At 37.3% G+C, this 22,253-nt stretch overlaps 1 protein-coding gene across 1 annotated transcript; it reads right to left on the bottom strand.

The window, feature by feature from the left end:
* Window positions 1–1,564: 1,564 nt before the first annotated feature.
* On the bottom strand, window positions 1,565–20,294 carry slc2a1b (solute carrier family 2 member 1b). Its single transcript, XM_004068833.5, has 10 exons — window positions 19,864–20,294; window positions 12,369–12,464; window positions 8,891–9,051; window positions 8,541–8,781; window positions 8,280–8,442; window positions 5,865–6,052; window positions 5,647–5,751; window positions 5,401–5,502; window positions 5,121–5,324; window positions 1,565–3,800 (listed from the first exon to the last, which is right to left on the bottom strand). Exons 1-10 carry the CDS (start codon window positions 19,876–19,878, stop codon window positions 3,600–3,602), a joined length of 1,476 nt encoding a protein of 491 aa, XP_004068881.1. The 5' UTR covers window positions 19,879–20,294; the 3' UTR covers window positions 1,565–3,599.
* Between the last annotated feature and the right edge of the window lie 1,959 nt (window positions 20,295–22,253).

Here is a 22,253-nt window from a genome sequence, read left to right as displayed (position 1 = left end):
ACCCCACCCTTACATTGACGTGTTCTCCCTACCATGACAAAGGTGGATAAAAGGTGGAAAGATTTCATGTAATCCATGGACACCAGTGAAGATCACAAATCATTGAAGAAAAAAGGTTCAGCGCACTGTCTAGTGGGTCTAGATGACCCAACTCCCAATGTTAAAGTGCCTAGGATAGCACAAGGGATAACAATATGAAACAAAACAATAGGATTAGAATTGTTACAATTTTAAATTTTAAGATAATGTACAGCAAAGTGATTTGATTTTTTTAAATGCAATGGATGTAAAACAGCCAGACATTGGGTGCAAAAGTCATAGACACTATGAGAATGTTAAAGTTCAAAAAACAGGCGCTGATGGATGGATGCTTTTTCTCTGCTACACAGTTTTTTGAGGGAGATGATGATGTCTTTAGCACACAACTAAAACTAAATATTGTAAAAATAAATCACATGGTGGTACTTGGATCATTGTAGTTACATAAATATCACCTTATCAAAGCTGTGTCCAGCTGGTGGCAGCACTGTGCCAATATACTCCATGGAGAAACCAGGTTTTCTCTCATGAATGAAAGTCATTTAATTTTAACTCCTCTAAATGATATTGAGGTCCTCACCGTGTGGCCTAACGCAAACTTACCAAGAAAAGCTCAAGAACAAGCTCAGTAGCAAACCCTCATTTCATCCTGTGTGTATCAAAGTCAGACCAATCTTCAAACTTTGTTGGATCAAAAGTGACAAACTGCAAAAGCATTTTTCTAAAAACTGTTGAGCCATGAATCGGAACGTACTACATGAATCTGTTCAGTAACCCAGTAACCTTTAGGCCAGATATTATATTTTAGACAAATTGAAACAAACCTTCATTCATTTTATTGTCATTTTCTGACAATTGGATAAAAACACGTTTATTTTCACAAAAAGGTCACATGTACTGTATCTTCTTCCTAAATAATGTTTTGAAATAGTTTCCGAATTTAACTTTTATTTTTAACGTGAAGCACTAAAAGAAGCACAATATAGATACGAAAATAACAAATCCTTTTTTTTTTAAAGAAACTGCAAATCTGCAGGTCTAGTCTTGATGGCTCTCAGGTCTTCAAGTAGAAAGTTTTAAAAGGTGGAAAAGTGGCAGTCAAGACATTTAATTATGCGATTTTTATTGTTACCCAGGAAGACCTGAGGACAGACAAGGTTGAATGCTTTTAAAGAAATTTGACAAATTTGTTCAGTTGAGACATTTTAGTTTAACTTCTTGCTAAAGTTCTTTTTTTCATCTTTGGTCAGTTAATCAACTTTTTACTTAGTGTTTTTTACTAAGTCAAATGTCATTAACTTTACGCTTCCTCCAGTTCTTTGGCTGTTTTAATGTTTGTTTGGTTTTTTTGTCTCATTGTTACCTTTTTTGTTTGTCGATTGTTTTTCATGAGGTATACTGAAAACCCTATCATTGTTTTCGTAATTTTGTAAGTAAAAAAATCATTTTACATATAAAATTATGATTTGTTTTTTGTTAGTCCAATACAAAAAGAAAAAAGAGGGGGGGGACAGACACCAACAGATTTGTATTTACTTTTTTAATTTATTGACTAAACCATTTATGCATACAGCATTGCCCATGTCATAAGCCTCAAAATAGGCTCATGTTCCAACACCACACATACATCTGGTTTATAGCAAATATTACAATGTTTTGTGCACTAAAGTTACAACATACTCAAATCCTTTCATGTAAAAATCTAACACCGCAACATCTTTAGGCATCACACCAAAAAAAAAAGGTGGCTGTGTCTACACACATGAAGATCTACAGTAATATACTTGTAATAACTTATCTATGAAGTTAAAAAATACACAAATCGATGTCCAAGTTAAATATTTGCTATCAGTGGAGTGGGTGCAGGTGACCTGGGTTTCATATTTACAAACAATCGTGTGTCTTAAACGCAGCGTTCCTTGACCATGACATGTCACTTAATACAAAAGTCAATGCCCAAGAAGACTGGATGTGTTTACATCAACATGACATCAGTCAGTGTGGGGAGTGCAGTTACAGCAGTTACATGATTTTGCTGGGGAATCTGTGAAAAAAAGGCACAAAGTTTAGTTGCAGTGCTTTTTTTATGATATACCAGCCAATTCTGGCATGATTTGTCCATTTTTGCTATTTGCGTTAAAGGGATCTGACTCAGAACATGACCAAGATATTGACAGATGTGAACTAACTCCACACATTCTCCATCGTAGGATACAACAGAGTAATCCATCAGCAGCATTTCAGCCGCCTCACAGTTCCAAGGAAGGAACCCATTTCAACTCAGCGCTCAACAGAAAAATAAAGTGCTGCTTACAAGATAACTAGAAGGCATTCAAAAAGGAGGGGGGGGGGGGGGGGGGTCACTTGGGATACAGCAAGGAAACAGCAGCTTGTGAACGCGTGAAAAAGCTTCACAGTGATGGACATTTCAGTTTTAATAGCACAGCTCCTCGTTTGCATCAAAGCTTAAAAAATGCTGCCTACTTAGAATGAATTTTTAAAAAACTGCTGGTGGGGTTTCAGCCGATGCTCATGACACTCACGCTCATAACAATGGAAATCTTCCTCAGGGGCCGACATACTTTTTGGTCCGCATGGTTTCTCTGCTTCACGTTCAGAGAACAGATCCTGACTGAAACCAGGACTACGGCAGCTCTAACCGAGTCACTTTCTTGACCTAAAATTGACTTTTGTGTTTTAGCTAAATGTTACCAGTTTGTAATTCTTATTCTGCATTAAAAGATTTTAAGATCATTTAAATATGACCACCTTGTTCAGCAGATGACTTTCACCTCCACATCTCAGATGAATAATGTCAGAATTTGTTCAGAAGGAATGGCGTTCAAATGCAGGAATGGACCATCCGTGACGATGTTTTGGAATAAAATGTTCTCTAGAACAGAGTATTTTTTACAAAAACGGTGAATTGGGGTTAGAGAGCATTCCGATTATCTCTGCAAATAACCTCATGTGCAGTCAGTAAGAACAATAATATCTTTTTTCTTCCAGGAGGAGCCCGAGCCCCGTCCTGCAGAGAGAAGACGGTAAATCTCTGCAGCATCTACAGTGTGAAGTTTACAGTGACACAGAATTACAGTATGAAGTGATATTTTTTAGCAAAGTTAACTTAGTCCTACAATAAGAAACACCCTGTGCTGTAACATGAAAAGAAAACAAGAAGTTAAAAACATAGATCAGTAACATACACCGTGAAAAAAGATACATTAAAAAAGCTGGTTGGTTGATGCAGACACCTTTCCTTCTAAAAAAATACTTTGTTTAAAAACTCTCCATCTCCAAACGCTCAACTCCTCCCTCCGCTTGCATCCAAATTGGCACTCGGTGCCCATCCTGTTCATTTCTTTGTCTGCAACATGAGGAGAGCTACAGGAGATGGCGAATCGCGCTGGTCTGCAATGCATTTGCTGGCGACTTCCGAAATGTGGTGACATGGTGAAAATGATCCTAAATAATCTGTCTACTTCATCGTAAACAGACCTCTGAAGTTCGCTTTCGGCCTGCAACAGGTTCTTAAAGGAAAGTTTGTGGGCTGTTGTTGTTTAGAGCTGAGAGTCAGCTCCCAAGCTGTTGAGCTCCTCTGGATTGAGTTTCTCTCCTCCCCCGCCGGCAGTCTGACGGAATCCGGCAGCGATGTCGTCAAACGTTCGCCCCTTTGTCTCTGGCACTTTGAAGTAGGTGAATACGAAGAACAGGAGCAGCAACACAGCGAAGATAATGAAGACATAGGGACCACACAGCTCCTGTGAAAACAGCCCGGGGGATAAAGGTCATTTTCATTTCACACAGATCTTCTTAAGCCATTAGCATCATGAACCTGCATCCATGCTTGTTATCAAAAAGTGAAATGTTGCACGCTTTACACTGTTTAATGAACATAAAAAAATCTTGGAAATGATTTCCATGAAATGGAATTAATTAATGTCTTTCAGCACTAGGAAACTGTGTTGTTCCAACTTAATCTACTTTTTGTGGGTCAACCAACTTGACTTAAGTTTGTTCAACTCAATGTCTTCACGTCATTTAGACCAAGTTTTAAAATGTTTTCTTTAACTTCTTTTACATTAGTTTTTGTGACAAGAAAACTTAAAAGTCAATTTGACTTTGGTTCTCATTTTTATTTTTACTCTATGATTTTACTGATCTCACATATGATAAAGTTTTGTCCAACACGCCTTGTCATTTCCATATCAAAGACATGAATGACCCCAGTAGTGTCTCGCACTGCAGGGCAGGAGTTCAAATATCAGGAACTCTGACTTGAATAATAGAGCCAATATCTTTCAGGGGTTTGGTCATCTTCCTCTCCTTCCCTCTAACCCACGGTCCAGACAGAAATAAACCTAACAGGTTAAATTACTAGTTAAAGAGTAAAACAGCTAGACAACAAAAAACATAGAAAAAAAATCCAAACTTAAACCCCAATCTGACCAGACAGGCAAAGCGAATGGTATCTCCCAAACCTTTCGCTGCCAGATCTTTTGAGACTTTGACACGTGTTGTTTGAACTTATTTCCGTGAAGTTGGCTCAATATTAAAAAAACTAAGTAAAAAAGACTTTGTAAGGTTTTAAGTCATATTTACTAAACACAGCTTGTACATCTTAGAAACTCATTTTATTTGAGTAGAATTCCAGAGTAAGATTATGGTTGGGGAACTTGTACAAACAGCCTGTTTAAATTTTTTCAGGTATTTGGCAGCAAGTTTGATCTCTGTGCTCTGAATCTTTATTGTTATTTATTGTATTGTCTTAATATTTCTTTGTAGTACATGGTTCCATCCCTCATTTAGGTTTCATTATAAACTATTGTTGCCAATTAGGACTGAAATCATAAAGTTAATGAGACTGGGTACAGTGTTGTACTGCTCATTTCTAATCAAATGCCTGCAGCTTTGATGTACTTTACATGTAAAGTGAAATAAATGTTGGGTCTTTGTGCATTGAGACATAGTTGAATGAAAAGTTGCTCCAAAAGGTTGCTCTCGTATTGCATTCGACATCCTTTCAAAGCAGCAGCCTTTGTTCACACCTTGTTTTGCTATCAAGGTTAGACGATGCTCACCTGCACATACTGGAAGCCCATTCCCACTATAAAGTTAGCCGTCCAGTTAGAAAAGCCAGCTACAGCCATGGCTGAGGGCCTGGGTCCCTGTGAGAACAACTCCGCCACGATGAACCAAGGAATGGGACCTGGTCCGATCTCAAAGAAGGCCACAAAGGCAAAGATGGCCACAATGCTCACGTAAGACATCCACTCAAGCTGATCCTGCAGAAACCAGATTAAAACAACTAAATCAATTGAGAAAAACATCTTTTTTGGTGCTTGTTGAGAAAAAACCTACCAGCAGAGCCAAGGCTATCGTCAAAAGGACGGCAGCTCCAGCCATGCCCAACAGACCCAGGAGGTGCAGAGACCGACGTCCCGCACGCTCAACAACAAACAACTGGAGAAAAGAAGACAAACCTGTCACGTCTGCATAAAGTCTGAAGGAAGTGCTCTGATCTCACTTTTTCAAACGTTTCTTTAAATGTGGTGACAACAGTTCTTTCAGTTTTCCATTTGTTAAAGATGTATTTGCTGCACTTACAGACACAACGGTGAAAGCAGTGTTAACAACACCAGCTCCAATGGTGGCGTAGACAGGCTGCTGCACTCCGGCTTTCTCAAAGATTAGTGTCGAGTAATAGAAAACCTAGACAGCACAACAAACACAATGGACATGTCAGTGCATTTAAATGATTATTATTTCTGCGGAAGAACCTAGATGAAGCCTTTCTCATTTTGTTTCGGGGCCTTGAGACTCACAGCGTTGATACCAGAAAGCTGCTGGGAGAGCTGTAGCATGACAGCAATGAAGATGGGCTCACGGTAAAGCGGTGATCGGAAAAGCTCCAGGATTGTCACTTTTTTCTCTCTCATCATCTGCCGGCTCTCCTCTTTCATCTCCTGCATGTCAGAGCTCACGTCGTTGGTGCCTCGGAGCTTTTTCAGAACTGGAAAGAACATTTTTTTTTTTTTTTGTAATATTGTTTTTATTTTGATTTTTGGTACATTATCAACCATAATCACAAGCTTTACATCCAATTTGTATATGTGAACTAAAATAGAATAAACAAAATAGAACAGAGAAAAAAAAAAAACTAAACAATAACAAGAAGAACAAAAAACAGATCAACCTTTACTAATCAGGAAATTAAAAAAAAGCCATCTTTTGATACATTTTTCAAATACATTTTTTTTTTTTTTTTTTAAATACTGAAGGTTTACAGAGTATTCTTAGTTAGTCTTGGTCATCCACAGATCCATTCTCCAAATTAAGACTCCTCACAAAACTTTTTAGAGGACCCCACATTTCTGCAAACAGTTCCAACTTTCCTTTCCTAATACATGTAATCCTTTCTAATGGAAAAACTACGAGCATCTGTTTCACCCAGTGAGTCAATTTGGGCCTACAGGTTCTTCTCCAAAACATTGCAATGGTTCTTTTTGCTTGTAAAAAACACATGTCAATCATAATTTGTTCGCTTTTACTAAACTTGGGATTTGAAGGATATATACCTAGAATAAACATAACAGGATTTGTTGGAACAGTTTTTGAAACAATCATCTCCACTGCTTTTCTAACCTCCTCCCAAAAAAGTCTTATCTCAGGGCATTGCCACATGCAGTGGAAGAGAGTCCTTTTAGCCTCAGCACACTTACAACAGATATCTGGGATATGACTGTCATATCGGTTCAGTTGCGCTGGTGTTATATATGTTCTCATAAGCCACTTGTATTGCAGAAGCCTAAACCGAGTACTGATTATCTGTTTGTGAACTTTGCTACAAGCTAACTCCCAATCTTCCTTTGACAAGGTTGTTTTGAGATCCTCATTCCAGGCCTTAAATTTAAAATCAGAGTTTTCCTTAGAGTTGGACAACAAAAGATCATAAAATTCGGATATGGCACCTTTATTCCGACTATTTTTAGTAAGCATTCTTTCAAGTGATGTTTCTTTTGGCTTAGCTAATTGATTACCCTGCCTTTCTCTAATAAAACTCCGTAACTGAAGGAATTTAAAGAAACATTTCCTATCAATGTTATACTTGCATGTCAGTTCGTCAAAGGACATTAGTGATTCTGAATTTGGTAAATATAGATCCTGTATTGATTTTAATCCTCTCGAAGACCAGTCTTGAAAGATAATATCTGCCCTCCCTGGGATAAAATACTGGTTTCCCCAAATTGGGGTGTACAAAGATAAGTTATTAGTTTCATTAGTATGCTTGTATACCCTAGACCAGATTTTTATCATGTATTTAACAATTGGATTTGAAGTTTTCTTAATCAAATTAAAAATCGTATCTGAATAAAGATAATATGGCAGTGGTAAATCTAGACCAACAGATTCCATTTCTTTCCACTGGGGGGCATCAATAATTTCAAAATAAAATTTTATTGATCTTAATTGTGTAGCCCAATGATACCAAATTATATTTGGACATTTTAACCCGCCCTGGTTATATGGCAGTTGCATCATGGATAACCGAATTCGTGCTTTATCATTTTTCCAAATAAATGCAAGAAATTGTTTTTTGATTTTTGAAAAGAAATCATCAGGTGGGGGCAATGGTAAATTCTGAAACACGTACAACATTTTGGGGAGAATATTCATTTTTATAGCATTAATTCTTCCCATCAAGGACAGAGGTAAGGACATCCACCTATCAACAGACACTGTAGTTTCATTTATCAAAGATTCATAGTTAACCCTAACAACGTCGTTTAGTTTACGTCTGATTTCTATACCTAAATATGTAAAATGATCCACAAGTTTGAATGATAAAGCCCGCGAGTTAGGATTGCTAGCTTGTTTTTCATCAAGTACTAAAATGGCAGATTTTGTATTATTGACTGTATAACCAGAGATCTTGCCAAAGTTTTCTATCAATTTTAAGATAATTGGAATTGTTTTGGAAAGAACATTTTACAAAATTAAGTAAGTTAAATTTCTCTTTTCCTCAAGTTTGCAGTTTTTCTTTGTACTCATAGATTAAAAAAAAAAAAATTGTTCTAGTGTCAGAATCATAGAGTTTATATTTCTATATTTAATGAACATCAAAAATTCTTCATATTATTAATAACATGCAAAACCTACTTTCCATTAATGCACACTTTAGAATGAAAAAGGGTTTAAAAAAATGATAAAAATATGATTTTCTTGTAAGTTGAACCCACCTGCTTTGGCCTTGCTTTCTTCATTTTTGTTTATAAGTAAATATCGAGGGCTTTTTGGGCACAGAGGCAGTAGAATACACTGCACTATAGCCGGGATGAAGATGAAGGCTAAGAGCAATGGCCACAGTTGGTCATTACCCATGATCACCTCCAAACCAAACACCTAAAATCAAACAAAAAGATTTTTCTCAGTTTCCTTCATTCGGCGAGTGTTAATGAGAGTGCAGTAGAGCGTATGGCTTGTGTTTTATGTTTTCTGACCTGAGCCATCAGGATGCCAATGACGATACCCAGCTGGTGAAGTGTGCCGAGGGCGCCTCGCAGAGCAGTTGGGGAGACCTCGCCCACATACATGGGAACGAAGCCGGTGGAGAGGCCGGAATAAAGGCCAACCACGAAACGACCAACGATTAGCATTTCCCATGACTTGGCCATCTTTGAAAAACCCATTAGTGCAGATGCAATGAAGGCTAGAATGTTGGCCATGAGCATTGAGTTCCTCCTGTGGGCATCAAAGAAAAGACACAAGGTTATTTTTCCACAAATAAAGTTTTACAGTGCCTTCGGCATAAAAGCTTTACTAGCTTAGACAAATTTTGTTTATTGTTTACCTTCCAAAGCGGTTGAGAAAGAGTCCAACTGAAAATGAGCCGACGATGCCCCCAACAGAGAAGATGGATACAGAGAGGGACCAAATGGCCGTGAGGGAGACCTTGGTGATGGGCTCTTGGTAACGTTCCAACCATGTGTTATTGATAAAGTTTTCAATAATCTGCACATAGACAATAAAGAATCTGTTGTTATTTCACAAAAAATACCTGAACAGACTGCAGTAAGGTTGACAATAGGATCAGCTGTAACTCAGAAACAGTCAAGAGTACAAGTTTACAGCTATAGTGTAATCATATAAGTCTGTTAAAATCAGATCATGTAGAAACTCTTTTTGAATAGTGGCCTGTTGGTGGCAGCACTGCGTAATCGTTCCAACTTGAGGACAAACCAGGAAGTTTAGTCGTCTTGATGGAGCGTCAGGTTTCAGCCCCCCCCTCCTGCTTAAATGTCAACACAGATGACTGTTGTCAAACACGCCCAGAATAGCTGGAAAACCGGCTTAAGCTGCAACACCAGTGTCTGTTTATGGGCATGACAGTCACACCTCCCACAGAACCTACCCTCCCTGTCTGTGACCGCCTGCAACTCCGTTACCCCAATCGACCTCCTTCATTATTACCAAATGTCCACCCCGCCTCTGCCATGTGTTTTGAAACCCATGGAACTTGGCCTTCTACCAGAGATCTTCATGTACCAGAGCTCAGTGAAGTCCAGTGGTAATAAAATGAAGCGGGTAAATAGCCAAACTATCACTTGTCAAGGGCTTTCCTATGGTGGAGGGACACATGCGAGCTGGCAGTGACACCATGACCTCACAGCCCGGGTCATGTTTACTATCGCCTTACACTCACAAGACCTTGCATAGTGATATCACAGCTATGTTATCAAATAGTGTACTTGTGACCTTCATCTCGTCATCTGCCCCTTATTTAGAAGAGTGGAGTATGCTGCTTAAACATGTGCAAGCACTCATAGTATATAGTTTATATCAGTTTAATTGCAATTCACAAAATTACTCCTACAATTACTGGATAACACTATTGTAGTTATGTAGAAAATGCTGATACAGTAAGATAAATTACATTTAAGTGGGACTTGGTTTGAAAAAGATCTTAGTCAGGATTTCATTAAGACAATACAACAATAATATTAATGAAAACATGCATACATGTTCTTTAAAAGCAATTATTTTTAGGCAGAAATCTGCATAAAATTACTTTCAATGTAAGCTTCCCTTTTTTTTTTTACTTTTTAAATTCCACCTTTGTTCTTTTAAAATAACCATTCATGTAACAGGATTATAGAATTGTTTTATAAATGTCATTCCAAATACTTCAAAAAAAATAATACATTATGAAATCGTCTTTACTTCATGAAGTACTAAAACATGTTGAGATGGTCCAAAACAGTGGAATAACCTTTAAATGCAGGCTGTTGTTTCAGGTGAGGGCATGCTGTTAGTAAGCATAAAGGAAAAGTAAAACAAGATAAAGCACTGATGAGTCTATTGGACTTTAAATAGGTATTCTGAAGTGTTCCTGAGGAACAAGGACAGCAGGAGAGCAGCTGAGGACAGCTGAGGACAGCTGGAACAGAGCCCTCCATAGAGTCTAATCAGAAGTGCATGAAGCACAAAGCGTAAACGGTCCACATCGCATTCAACGAGACTTTTATACCACACGTGAACTGGACATACGAGGGATAATCCCCAGTGCTGCTGCCAACAGTTATTCCAATACAATACTTATTTTATTTTAATTTTTTTATTAATGTGGGACTGCAAGGGAAATTAATTTGCAACAGAAAACAAAAAAAAACGAGATAAGAAATAAACAAAACAAATATCCAGGCAAATTGTTATTGCCGTGTCATGATTTCTTCACATTTGTAAATGGATGGAGTGGCATCTTAGTGAACTGAGCAGAAAAGAAACTGCTCAGAAACACTGACCTGCAAAAGAACTTGTGGTCTCATTCAAATGTCTTTAAAGCATAATAACCAGCAATACAAAATGTACTTACTAGAGCCTAAATGTTTATGTTGGAATTTTTTAATATCAGGAAAAAATACATTGTTTTAAAAAAAAATCTATGGGGTGTTGGGCTTTAAAACCTCATGTATGGCATTTCATCTCTGCCATAAAGTGAAAGGGCGTAAAGACAACTGAGCGGACGTATTCAGGAACTGAGTGAGTGAACCTTAGCCCCCCTGCTCTGAAAAATGAAAGTCCCGCCCCGCTGCCTCATCGTATTAGACATGCAAATTTCGGCCAATCAGATCAACCAGAAAGGTTCCTGCCCCCAAGTGACACACACACCCCTGAATACTGCCCCCCAAGTCCCCTTAACACAGTGCAAATCCAAGCAAGGGCCCAAAGGAGAATTGACCGGCGAGGGCTCACCTCTCAGGCGAGCAGTTGTAAAATATGGGTTTTACGCTCGGTTAGAATTGTGCCTGCACGGTTGTAAGGTTCCTCATTCAGTTCCTGAATACGCCCGCTCAGTTGTCTTTACGCCCTTACACTTTATGGCAGAGATGAAACGCCACACTAATCACTGTTTTTGTTTTACCTTGAAATTGCCGTAGATCTGTTCAGAGAGAGTTTCTCTCTTTCAATCTGTCCATTTGTTTGTGTAAACCTTCACCCGTGAGGTTTTTCCCTTTTTTAAGGAATCTAGTAATAGATGAGATCTTCATTTTTAAAAAGAAGCTGTTTTTAGGAAATCTAGTAATAATGAGGACTAGACGAGGTTGTTTGTGCCTAGACAAGCACTTTTTAAAAATAAGACAGCCTTTCACAATGAATTCACTGTGAAGCTGTTTGAGGAAAGTCAATAGCGTTTAAAAGCAGCAGACCTCTGACCTGACCGACAACACACCTGTCAGGGGTGGAGAGACAGCTGTGTAGCCACAGGGTGTTTTCAGACCAATGCAAACCGAGCAGACAGCAGTTTATAGGCATGTGATGAAATGTTGACATTCTCCAGGAAATTAGTTTCCTTACTGTACTTGTCTGTTAATATCTTTGGTAAACTTCCTCTTGGGGGAGGAATAAAATCCAATTCTTCATTTATCTTTTGCTATGGGGATAAGTTTTACAACCCCCACACGCACATGTTCTCTCCCTCCTTCAAACTCTTCTTTTCTTTTTTATTTTGTTGCCTTTTCCCTCCTGGCTTCTGCTCAGGGGACGGCCATTTTTGGGCAGAGACGCTGTCTTTTGCACAGGCTGTTCGTACTGATGTCCTTGTACTCCTCTGCACATAATGTAGCTATTATTATCTCACCTCTTAACCCAAACCTTCCACTTTCTGCCATGTTCTCTGATTGAGCAAGCTAGTCTACAGTTTGTGTGGTAACTACATCAACTTTAAGTATGCAAAGTGATTTAAAGGTTATCATCATTGTTTTGTCATAACCAGTCTTTCAGCACTTACATTTATAGTTTTAATCATTTATCAGTTTGAATCAACTCACCTTCTGAGGAGCGTTGATGACACCCGTGTTGTAGCCGAACTGCAGGGAGCCAAGGACAGCTGTTCCAACACTCATCAACAGCGGAAAGGTTATTTTCTGTAGGAGATCAGAGAGCAGAGGTGATGCCGCCACTTTCTCATTGCTTTGACTCATTCATTAGTCCAAAATTGCCATGTGAACAGATATTCCAGACAGAAGCAACATTACATTTCATTGACATTACAATTACATTCATTTGGCTCAGCCTTTCGTTACAGAGCCAACGGTGAAATTTAATTCCCAACTGAAACATTTTCTTGCCACATTTTGGGTTTAAGAGTTTATGGGGGTAAAAAAAAGAAACACCTGAAAAACATACAAGGAATCTCATCACTGCAGTGCTTTTCCTCTGGAAGGTTATTCTACAATATATGTTCATGCATCTGGTATTAAAGTTTGTTTTAAATTTGAGTTTAATAGAGTCCAATATGCCTGTAGATTTCTTTTTTTATTTTCCAATCGAGAGTCTAAAAAACAATGGGGGGTGTGCCCTGCTATGCATTTCCTCCTGAACAGGCAAGCGACAGCCTTTCAGGTATAATGTGATTGTTTGGGCCCATATAAAGCCTTTTTATCCTGACTGTAGAGCTCCTACGCTTAATAACAGAAATAATCAAGAATGTAAACATTATTTATCAGTCCAAGAATGAAGTATATGTTTAAATCTGGTCAAAACTGAGTAGAAAACTTTCTTCTTTTGAATCTTAAGGATGAGTAGTATAATATTTATGGCTAAACTTGTTTTTTTACTGAGTCTCATGACTCGCACCACGCACCTTTATATTTTGACAACAAAAGATCAAGCTTTCACGAGGCTAAATAATGACCAAAACCACAAGTTTCTGTTTCTTTTCTTTCATAAAGCGAATTGCATTTGAGTCATTTTTGTATTGCTACCACTGGCCATTTGGGCTGCTAATACAAAAAAACATTTTGTTATATAATCAATATGATTTCTGACTATAAAGCAACATTTTCTAATGCAAAAATTAAACAGTTTAACTGTTTTGTTCAATATATTTGTGGCATGCCATGTTGAAAGGGCTAGATGAAGCCCAAGCTAAAGTGGTAACGCACAAACGTAAAGTGCACCAGGGAGACATCTTTGTCACCATTTTACCAGACATTTTAACAGTCTGGATTGTAATCACTTTAGGCTGTTGATGCCAAATTCCTCAAGAGAATTCTAAATTCAGCAAATGTGTTCCTCTGGATCATGAATGCGTCCTCTTCATTATGATTTAATTCAAGCCAGCCCGTGGAGTCATAGATCGTTACTTCCTCCTATGTGCTTCAATTACAGTTTTAGTATCCACACTTTCTAAAGTTATTTCTATTATTTTTCTACTATGAAAAAAAAGGCTTAAAAAAGAGATGTGGGAATTGGTGAAATAAAATGACTGGAAAGCATATTCTTCTTTTACATTTTGTTTATTGTTCATTTAGTGTTCGGTGCATTATTGCAGAAGGAAAAGAGGAAAAACACATATTTTCCTCCCTGAATATAAAAAAAAAAAACAGTAGTAAACTGGCTTTGCGACTGCCTATAAACACACCCACTATTTATGATCTCAGGCAACTTGGCTGTAGGCAGAAGACTCCCACTGTGTTTAGAATTAAGAGATTTTCTTTACAAAGGTAGCCAAAATGAACAAGGAGCAAGTTTCATTCAATGCTTTAGGCAAAATGTCTGGACTTTTCATAAAAGTATCAGGAAAGGATAAGTAAAGCCCCAGCCCCTTCAGGTTTCATTACAGAGACAGTCCTGGGAAAGTATTTGAAATGTTCAAAGTAATCCCTTGAAAATGCCACTAAAGTGGTACTAGCTGCTTTTTAAATAAAGAGTTTTTATGAGAGAATCATCTATAGTAACTCTTAAAGTGTTTTAGAGACATAGCTCTGACCAAATTAAAGAAGGAGAAGATAAAAATGAGGAAGAAAACTTCAGAGCTATTTTTTGAAGGCAGTCTTTCATTTTAAAGAACAGGCTGGGCTAAAGACCTGCCTACCTTTTCTCAGCCAATAAGGTTTGCTGTTTTGAAGGTCATCAAGTGCATGTAAAACATGCTTAGGTACATTACAGAACATTATACACACATTTACACACACCCCTGTCAACATTCTGGGATGGGGGTTTGAATTTGTTATTCTTGAACTTTCACTGGTGTTCTCTGAACTACCACTGCTCCATAGTCTACAAACTGTGTAAATTTAGATTAGAGAAAAGCTTTTAACCTTTTCCATGTACAGTAAATCATTGGAGGTTCTACAGTCAGTCCTACAGTAGCCAAGTTTTACCCAAAGCGACTAACAAAATAAAAGGAATCTTGAGCTAGAAAAATGCCAGCAAACTGGTTATAGTTCAACACTGACAAAGAAAAGTAGGTGAGGTTATTTCACCACCTTTCCTCATACTAGATACTAGAAGAGCATAAGACAAAACGTCATTACTAGGAAAACATTGGAGTCACACCCAAGGAAGAAGAAATGAGTGTGGACGCTGCCAATGATGATTCTGCTATTGTTCTGTGAGGACTCTTAAAGAGTTACCTCGCCAACCTCAAACACAACCGCAGCTTCTAGACTTCTCTACATTTTTTTAAAGATATAAAAAAACTCTCCTGGAGTCTAGCAGGACATATTGAGCAGAGATGAGGAAAAGTAATGCTTTACCTAGTCCCATAAAATGTCTTTATGTAAACCCTTCTGTTTACATTCATGTAAATGTTTATCTTTCTTAGCTAGGATATTTTTATTGAGCCATAGCTGCAGTTCACAAAGCCCTGCCTCTCAGCTCTCATTTAGCATACATCCCTAACTGAGCACCAGCTTATTAATAAGGTTTTGTGGCAAGCTATGAAATTGGACCAGGGAGAGTTGTGCAAACATTTTATGAACACAAAAATCGGCCATGCTTGCCTTTCCCTGATCACGTACACAAACCTCAACCTGTCAGCTAATCTACACGTTTCATTGTGACTCATTTTCCACTGAAGTTGGTCTGTTGCTCCTTTGCGCAAAAAAAAATGACATAATATTTAAAAGGAACTTTCCATCTTCTTGTATATTTATCCATCTTTTTACAGAATAAGTCTTCTCTGATCCTAAACTAGATGGTCTGATACTGTAAATGTCAACATTTCTGACAGATTCTTTAATAAAACTGAAATTCCTGCATCACTGTTAGACTAGCAGTTCACGGCATTCAGTTGTTTTTTGTTTTTTTTTTCCTACATAGTAAGCAACTAGATAGCAAAGATAACACAATAAATTATATATAAAAATAATCACAGAAGGGTTTGGTTTGCTTTAAGCACATTGCTTGTGTAATATGTGTAATACGTTCTTTGAAAAATGTTTTAAAATAGAATAGTAGAAGTTTTGTATTTTGTTTTCTACAATTCTTAAATATTCCTGTCCATAAAAGACAAAAGAATGAGATTTTCAATATTAAAGCAAAATGATGACTTTTTTAATGACAGAAACATTATTTCCTAAGATCTTACAGAAATGTCTGGCTGATGAATTTATCGTGGCACAAATCTGCAACAACTTCCTGGTCACAATATTGGGTATTTCCAGAAACATGTACTTTTTGTGCTTGGAGTATTTATTCAAAAAATAAAAAATAAACTACCACAAACTAGAAATGAATGATTTTGAATTTCTGCCAAAGATCTATACACATCACCCAATATACTGATGAGAAATGTTCATCCCTTGGTTTGAATTTAACAAATATGTAAGTGCCTTATAAACTATGAATAGAAATGTTTCCTTGTTGTTGAAAGTAAAACTAACAAAAAGAAAGAAAGAAGAAATGAGACTTAAAAATCTACTCTGAGATTTCTTTAAAGGAAGTATTTTCTTAGAAAAAAGCTCCTTATTGGTGCTAAAGGTAAGGTCTGATCATAACCCTAACCCTACTGCAGACTGGAATTGTTTCAAAAATGTTTCCAAGTAAAACACAGCAGCCTGCAGATATCAGAAGTCACAATTTACTTTTAAATTCTCAGTTAAATTAAAGAAATAAAATGAACCCTACCCTCTTTGAATCATGGGGTATTTTTTATTTTTAGAAGGATGTATTTGTTAGGATACACATTTGGGATATCAGGAGAAGCACTGGAAGAGAACCTTTACAGCTACAACCAATGCCAGAATGTATTCTCAAGGCTAAAGATGCAGACAATTCTGCCTGTTGATCTGTTTGTTTCATAACAACACTCAGTATCATCAGATCTCAGATATAACAGCTCCACATTATGTGTTTTCTCTCTTTTTTTTAACTTTTCAATAAGTGGTTATTTAAGACACAAATATCTATGCTTTTAAGAACACAATAAAAGAAAATGTAAAAATTCTAATGCTACTAAAAGAGTCAAAATAAAACAATAAAGAATCATACAACTGATACATTAGAATCTCTAATAACAGCAAAAAGTCCTTGACCCTCTTTGCATTGACGCAGACAGAGTCGGGGCTCATTCTGAGAAATTCTTATTGAATGAGTAAGCCATGCAAATGAAGCAGCAGCAGCCTGTAATTTTGTGTGTTTCACTTCCCTTGCACACATCTGCTATAGCTAAATGGCCTTGGCTTACGCCGGTACGATCACGTCCCTTCACACGTCACTCCTTCAGTCTCGGATTACACATTTATCGAGAAACGTACCATGTGCCGCCACCAAACAGACTACAGACTTCTTTTTAGCAGAACATTCTGGCCAACTAAAAGAAAACTTATCATTAAAAAACCTGTAAACTTTACAGGAAAACTTTACAGCTTATGATATGTGAGAAACATTTCAATATCAAATCAGGCTACTTAAAGAAAGGAATAAAAAGACATGACAGATGACTATTTGCGAGACATAAGAAACTTTCAAGGCAACAGTTTGCCTTAAATCACTGAAGTGAAGGCAAGCAGGGGTTTTTTAGTACGTTTCCATTGAACAAATATCAATAAACCTCTGATAATTTAATCAATAACCATTCTATCACAATGTTTAATACAGGGCACCCCCCTGTTTTTGTCACGTGTTTGTCATGTGAACCATTACCATGTAACCAAATAGCTTTGACGCCTTATCTATCAAAAGCAGGAACATGTTAGAGCTGTCACAGATAAAAGTAAGAACTGTGAGGCTTACTGTTTTTTATTTGAGTAATATGAAGAATCATTCATAATAATTCATAGCAGATCCTTCTGAAATAACCAAAATTGGTGAAAATTGTGCTTTTAAAAAAGACCACAATCAAACCCTGCTAACCTGCTCATCTTTGTTACCCTCTCTGTCGTCTGTCAACATACCGTAGTTTCTTTCATAAACTACTCTCTACAATGGATTTTTCTTTCAGCCATTCAATTAAAAATGGCTGCATCTGTGTGCATAAAAAAACAAAAATGTTCTGTCTTCATCTAAATGACCGCAGTCCAAAAAAGATTCTCCTATAACATTTAAATTCTGGAAAACTATCATCTTTTGATGAAAGATTTCATTTCTGTTTTTTTAAGAAATGTAAATGATTGCTTTTTGTCATTTAGACCCTTACAGTTCTTTAAATATTAACTTCTGTGGCAGAGCCTCATTATGCCTCATTACAATCTGCCTGTCAGTAACACTGAGATGAACTGAAGGGGGGCAGTCATGCAGATGGAAGCAAATTTCCTGGACAGTCTTAGGAGAGGCGAACTTGGCAAACAGCTAAAAGATAAAAGAGCATAAAGGATTGAATCTGATGTAATTATAGCCAAAATTGGGACTATGGAAAGTAATTGGCAGCTTTAATTAAGACTGAGTTCATCGTTCACCACAAAAAATGTCAGTTTTAGGCTACGTTCACACTGCAGGGCCTAATGCTCAATTCCGATTTTTTGAAAAAATGGATTCACACACATGAGATCACAAAAGTTCGCATTTAATTGGAAATGTGAACAGCCTTGCAAAAAAATTTGCATTTTTTCAAAAAATCGGAATTGAGCATTAAGGCCTGCAGTGTGAACGTAGCTATTGTGTGGGCAACCATTACATTTCATTGTTCAAGGTTCTACTTCTATAAAAGGTTCATAAATGAACAGAATCAGCTCAAAGTGTATCAACAAGCGTGTTTAAACTTGCAGATCAAACTAAAGACTACTTTGTTTACACCTGTCAATACAAAAGCTAAATCTCATACACAAGATGGTTCTTTGCACGCACAGCAACCCCAGACGCAAGAAAACCCGCTGAACACTGCTGCAGAGATAAAATAAAGAGAACTCAAGGTTTTAACACTCATGATCTGGTGGCTGCATGTTCATGAGGCACGCTCATTCTCTGAGGAAATGTGCAGAGTCACTCTTACAACCCAGAATGGAAACTGTGGGAATCACGTCCACAACAAACTCCCCCAGATGTTTGGCTGGAGAAGAATTTTATGACCACAATGTCACCCCCTGCCTCCCTCCTGTCCACAGGGTATAAGGGGTCTCACATTGATGTTAAAAAAGGAGGAAGAGGAATAATGTTAAGTCTATGAGTTTGACTTGACTCCATAGAATTTGTCAGTAAATGGCCAGCTGGAGACAGGGCTATTGAGTGATTGATTACTGGCATCCACTTCCTTGACACCTTCCTTCCTAGAGTTTTTATGCTTTAAAAAATGTTTCGGCCCAAAACCAAAAAGAAAAGCTAAAATTAAAAATCTGAGACAGATTAGGGCATGTCCTGTGTTATAGGCAAATTAGATGCTTATATGTTGTGTGTGTTTGTTTTCTATGGTCAAATTTCAAGACAGGGGGGGTCTAGAGTGGAGGTTAATGACCAAGAATCAAACAACATGGATGGATGGAAAGTTTGGACTATATTATACTGGAGCAGTTTAACAAGTGCTACGCCGTCAAATTCCCTTTACAGTCGCTTTCCAAAAAACACAGTAGTAAACCAAACTGTGGCGCAGATGAAGAGGTTCACATTTCTGTTATAAAACGCAGGTTATTGCGTCTGTTTAGCTTCCTATCGTAATGTTTCACGCCCCCTCGCGCCGTGCCACCACAGCACCTGAGTTACAGGAAGTGGCGCCCCAAACCAATAAAAGCACGCGCGAGGCTACAGCTCTGCTCCTCCTCATTGTAGTGACGTCACACAAACATTGAACGTGAAATAATTAATGTCTCGTAGAACTACGGGGCAATTAGATGTATAGGTATTAGTAGATATGAACGTTAAAGATAAAAAAAGGAAACTCTCTAATATGGTGCAAAAAAAGTGAGACTATGTTTAGAGAGAACTCAGCTACTGACTTAAACAATAGACGTAACTGGACGGAAAATTCCGTGAGGGTTTGGTTGGTATTGATGCCGCGTGCGGTTGCCTCGTGGACTAGACTCACCGACATTGGGAGAAAAACTTTAAAAACACACACAAAAACACTTAAACTGACATACAGGTCTATTACAGTGTTATTATAATTACCTTTCCGGAATCCATTGTGGCGAAGTGACTGAAGTATTTTACTGAGTGGATTTTCTTCTTCACTTTCAAAGATATCAACGGTTCAGTTTGTCTCTTGAATCTTCGGTGATTTCGTTCAAAAATCGCTCGTTTTTAGAGTTTCTATTGCGAGACGTTCCACGAGCGGTCCCACTGTTGTTGTGCTGAAGCGGGCGGTCTAATTAAATGAGCCCTGACTACTTTGTCTCACTCTTTGGTCGAACCTCTTGGAGCATCAGCTGCTGCGTAGATGAAAAGTCTTCTGAAAGTCTGAATTCACCGGCGTAGTTCCACTTGCCCGGCCTTTGCCGAAAAGTCCACAACGACGAGAAGATGAGCTATCCTATAAAGACTAGCTTGACGTAACTTGAGGGGCGCGTCTACACACAGGCCCGTCCTTCTGAGCAGCCAATGAGCGTGCGCTCTATGTTTTGACAGCATATGGGCGCGTGCCGCATATACAGGCACGCGATGGAGGACACTAAAAAGTCGAGCCAGAATCCAGTTACGAAACTTTAATTTTTTTTAAAGATGTATCGTTTTACCGCATTTACAACATTATATTTTGAGAAAATGTCTTTTTTCATTTAAAATAATACATGTGTTTATGACATCTGTTTATTAAGATATTAGATTTATGATTATTACATGAACGAAAACAATTCATTCTACTGTAGTATACACTATAGGAGGTGGGTATAGTGATTACTGTCAGTTTAGCAAAAAAGACATGGTTATGGGTGACTTGTATAGATTGAGCATCATTATCCAGCGCTTTTTACTAGATGTAAATTATTCAAGAAGTATTTTAATTGATACTAATAGCATTTAATTTCCATTGTTGTTAATCAAAATTGAAATTTGACATTTGAATTTGCTTATTCCATCAACTTTCCTGTCTCACCCATACTCAAATTGTACTGTGATCCATTCAACTTTCTATCTTTAAAAAAAATGTATACTCTATTGTCAACTTTTGTTAAACTTAAGTTTGGACTAAATCAAAAAAATTGTAAAAGGAAAGACGAGTGACTATAACACAGAGCAACATTTACCAAACCACTTCTTTCTGTTCGATTACCAAGATAAGCAGACATTATGTGAAAGTGGAGCTCAGCAATCAGGTTGACAAAGGACTTTTTCTTTTGTTTGATGTTGTGGACACACAAACCAGAAGAAATATAAAATCATTCTCACTCTCCATTTATTTTATTTATTTATTGCAAATTAAAAATTGCAAACAATTTCAATTAAAAATGGTTTTGAATGGTTTTATTATTTGTTTTTTAGTAAATTATATAATTTCAATAGATTTTTAACATGTCAGATACCTGAGACAAAATATAAGAGCAGTTTGATTATCAGAATAATCTTAAAACACATAGATTTAAAAAAAAAAGCCTTCTATATCAATGTTGTCATGTTTATATTCTAAATTAAAAGGAGAAAAAGGATGAAGGAAATTATGGAAAAACACTATGTTTCATTTAGCTTTCTTGCATTTTAATTCAAGTAAATTTGCTGCAGCAAGAGGATCTTCTACAACACAAGGTGGGTTTTATTTTGGAACTTGTAGTGCTGTCAAAAGTAAAAAAAAAAGTTATTGAAATGGTTACATATAGAACATAATTCAATTTTTGTAAATTTCTGAGAGCTGCACATCATACACAAATGGCTTAATGGCCATAAAGCCTTAATAAAGTGTATTTTCTAAACACTGACTTTGTTGTTGTTGTTGGGTTTTGGCCAGTAAGAAACTGGACCAAAAGGCTCTTTTAGCAGTAGAGGTTGCATACCCCTGAACAAGACATTGATAATGTGGCTACAAAGAACAAACCCATCACTACAATATCTGATGCTCCTTTTTTTTCAATGGATAATTTCTAAAGAGCTATGGTCCAAAAGTAAAAAATCTGTGATTAGTGTTGGAATTGTAGTAACTTGTGTAAGATGTCGTCCTTGCTTTAGACAGAGGTCAGAGCACTCCCTGTTTGAAATAGGGAGGAACCTTAACAATCTTCAGACGGCAATGAAAAACTGATTCCATCTGAAACAACACACAATTTCTCCAACTTCCAAATTAAAGCCATGGTTTTAACTAAGACTGTGTTTGTATTTTACCCAGACAGCGTTCTTACACTTGTTTCTCAATCTAGAAAAAAAAATGTCCGTGCAATTTCAGACACAGTTGTGCCATTTTGCAACCATTCAGCCATGACTGATAGTGAATTCACAGATAGTTTTATCACTTTGGTGAAAAAGGTTGTTTTTATTCCCTGTTCTGTCTCTTCATTGTGATCTGGGATTTTTTGGCTACCAGGGCGATTTAGAAAAACAAAAGCTTTGCTCCACCTTAGGCTTCACATTGAAGA

This window comes from Oryzias latipes, chromosome 5 (assembly GCF_053564925.1).
Source record: "Oryzias latipes strain Hd-rR chromosome 5, Olatipes_Hd-rR_3.1".
Taxonomy (NCBI): Eukaryota; Metazoa; Chordata; class Actinopteri; order Beloniformes; family Adrianichthyidae; genus Oryzias; species Oryzias latipes.
Note: the sequence above shows the minus strand (reverse complement) of the source record. Positions and strands in the feature narration are given on the sequence as shown.

Bases quoted from the DNA above. Each gene is read 5' to 3' on its own strand.
- slc2a1b (XM_004068833.5), bottom strand. The intron at 9,052-12,368 runs GTGAGTTGATTC...GTCTATGTGCAG, and splicing joins TCATCAACGCTCCTCAGAAG to ATTATTGAAAACTTTATCAA. The intron at 5,325-5,400 runs GTAGGTTTTTTC...TGGTTTCTGCAG, and splicing joins CGATAGCCTTGGCTCTGCTG to GATCAGCTTGAGTGGATGTC.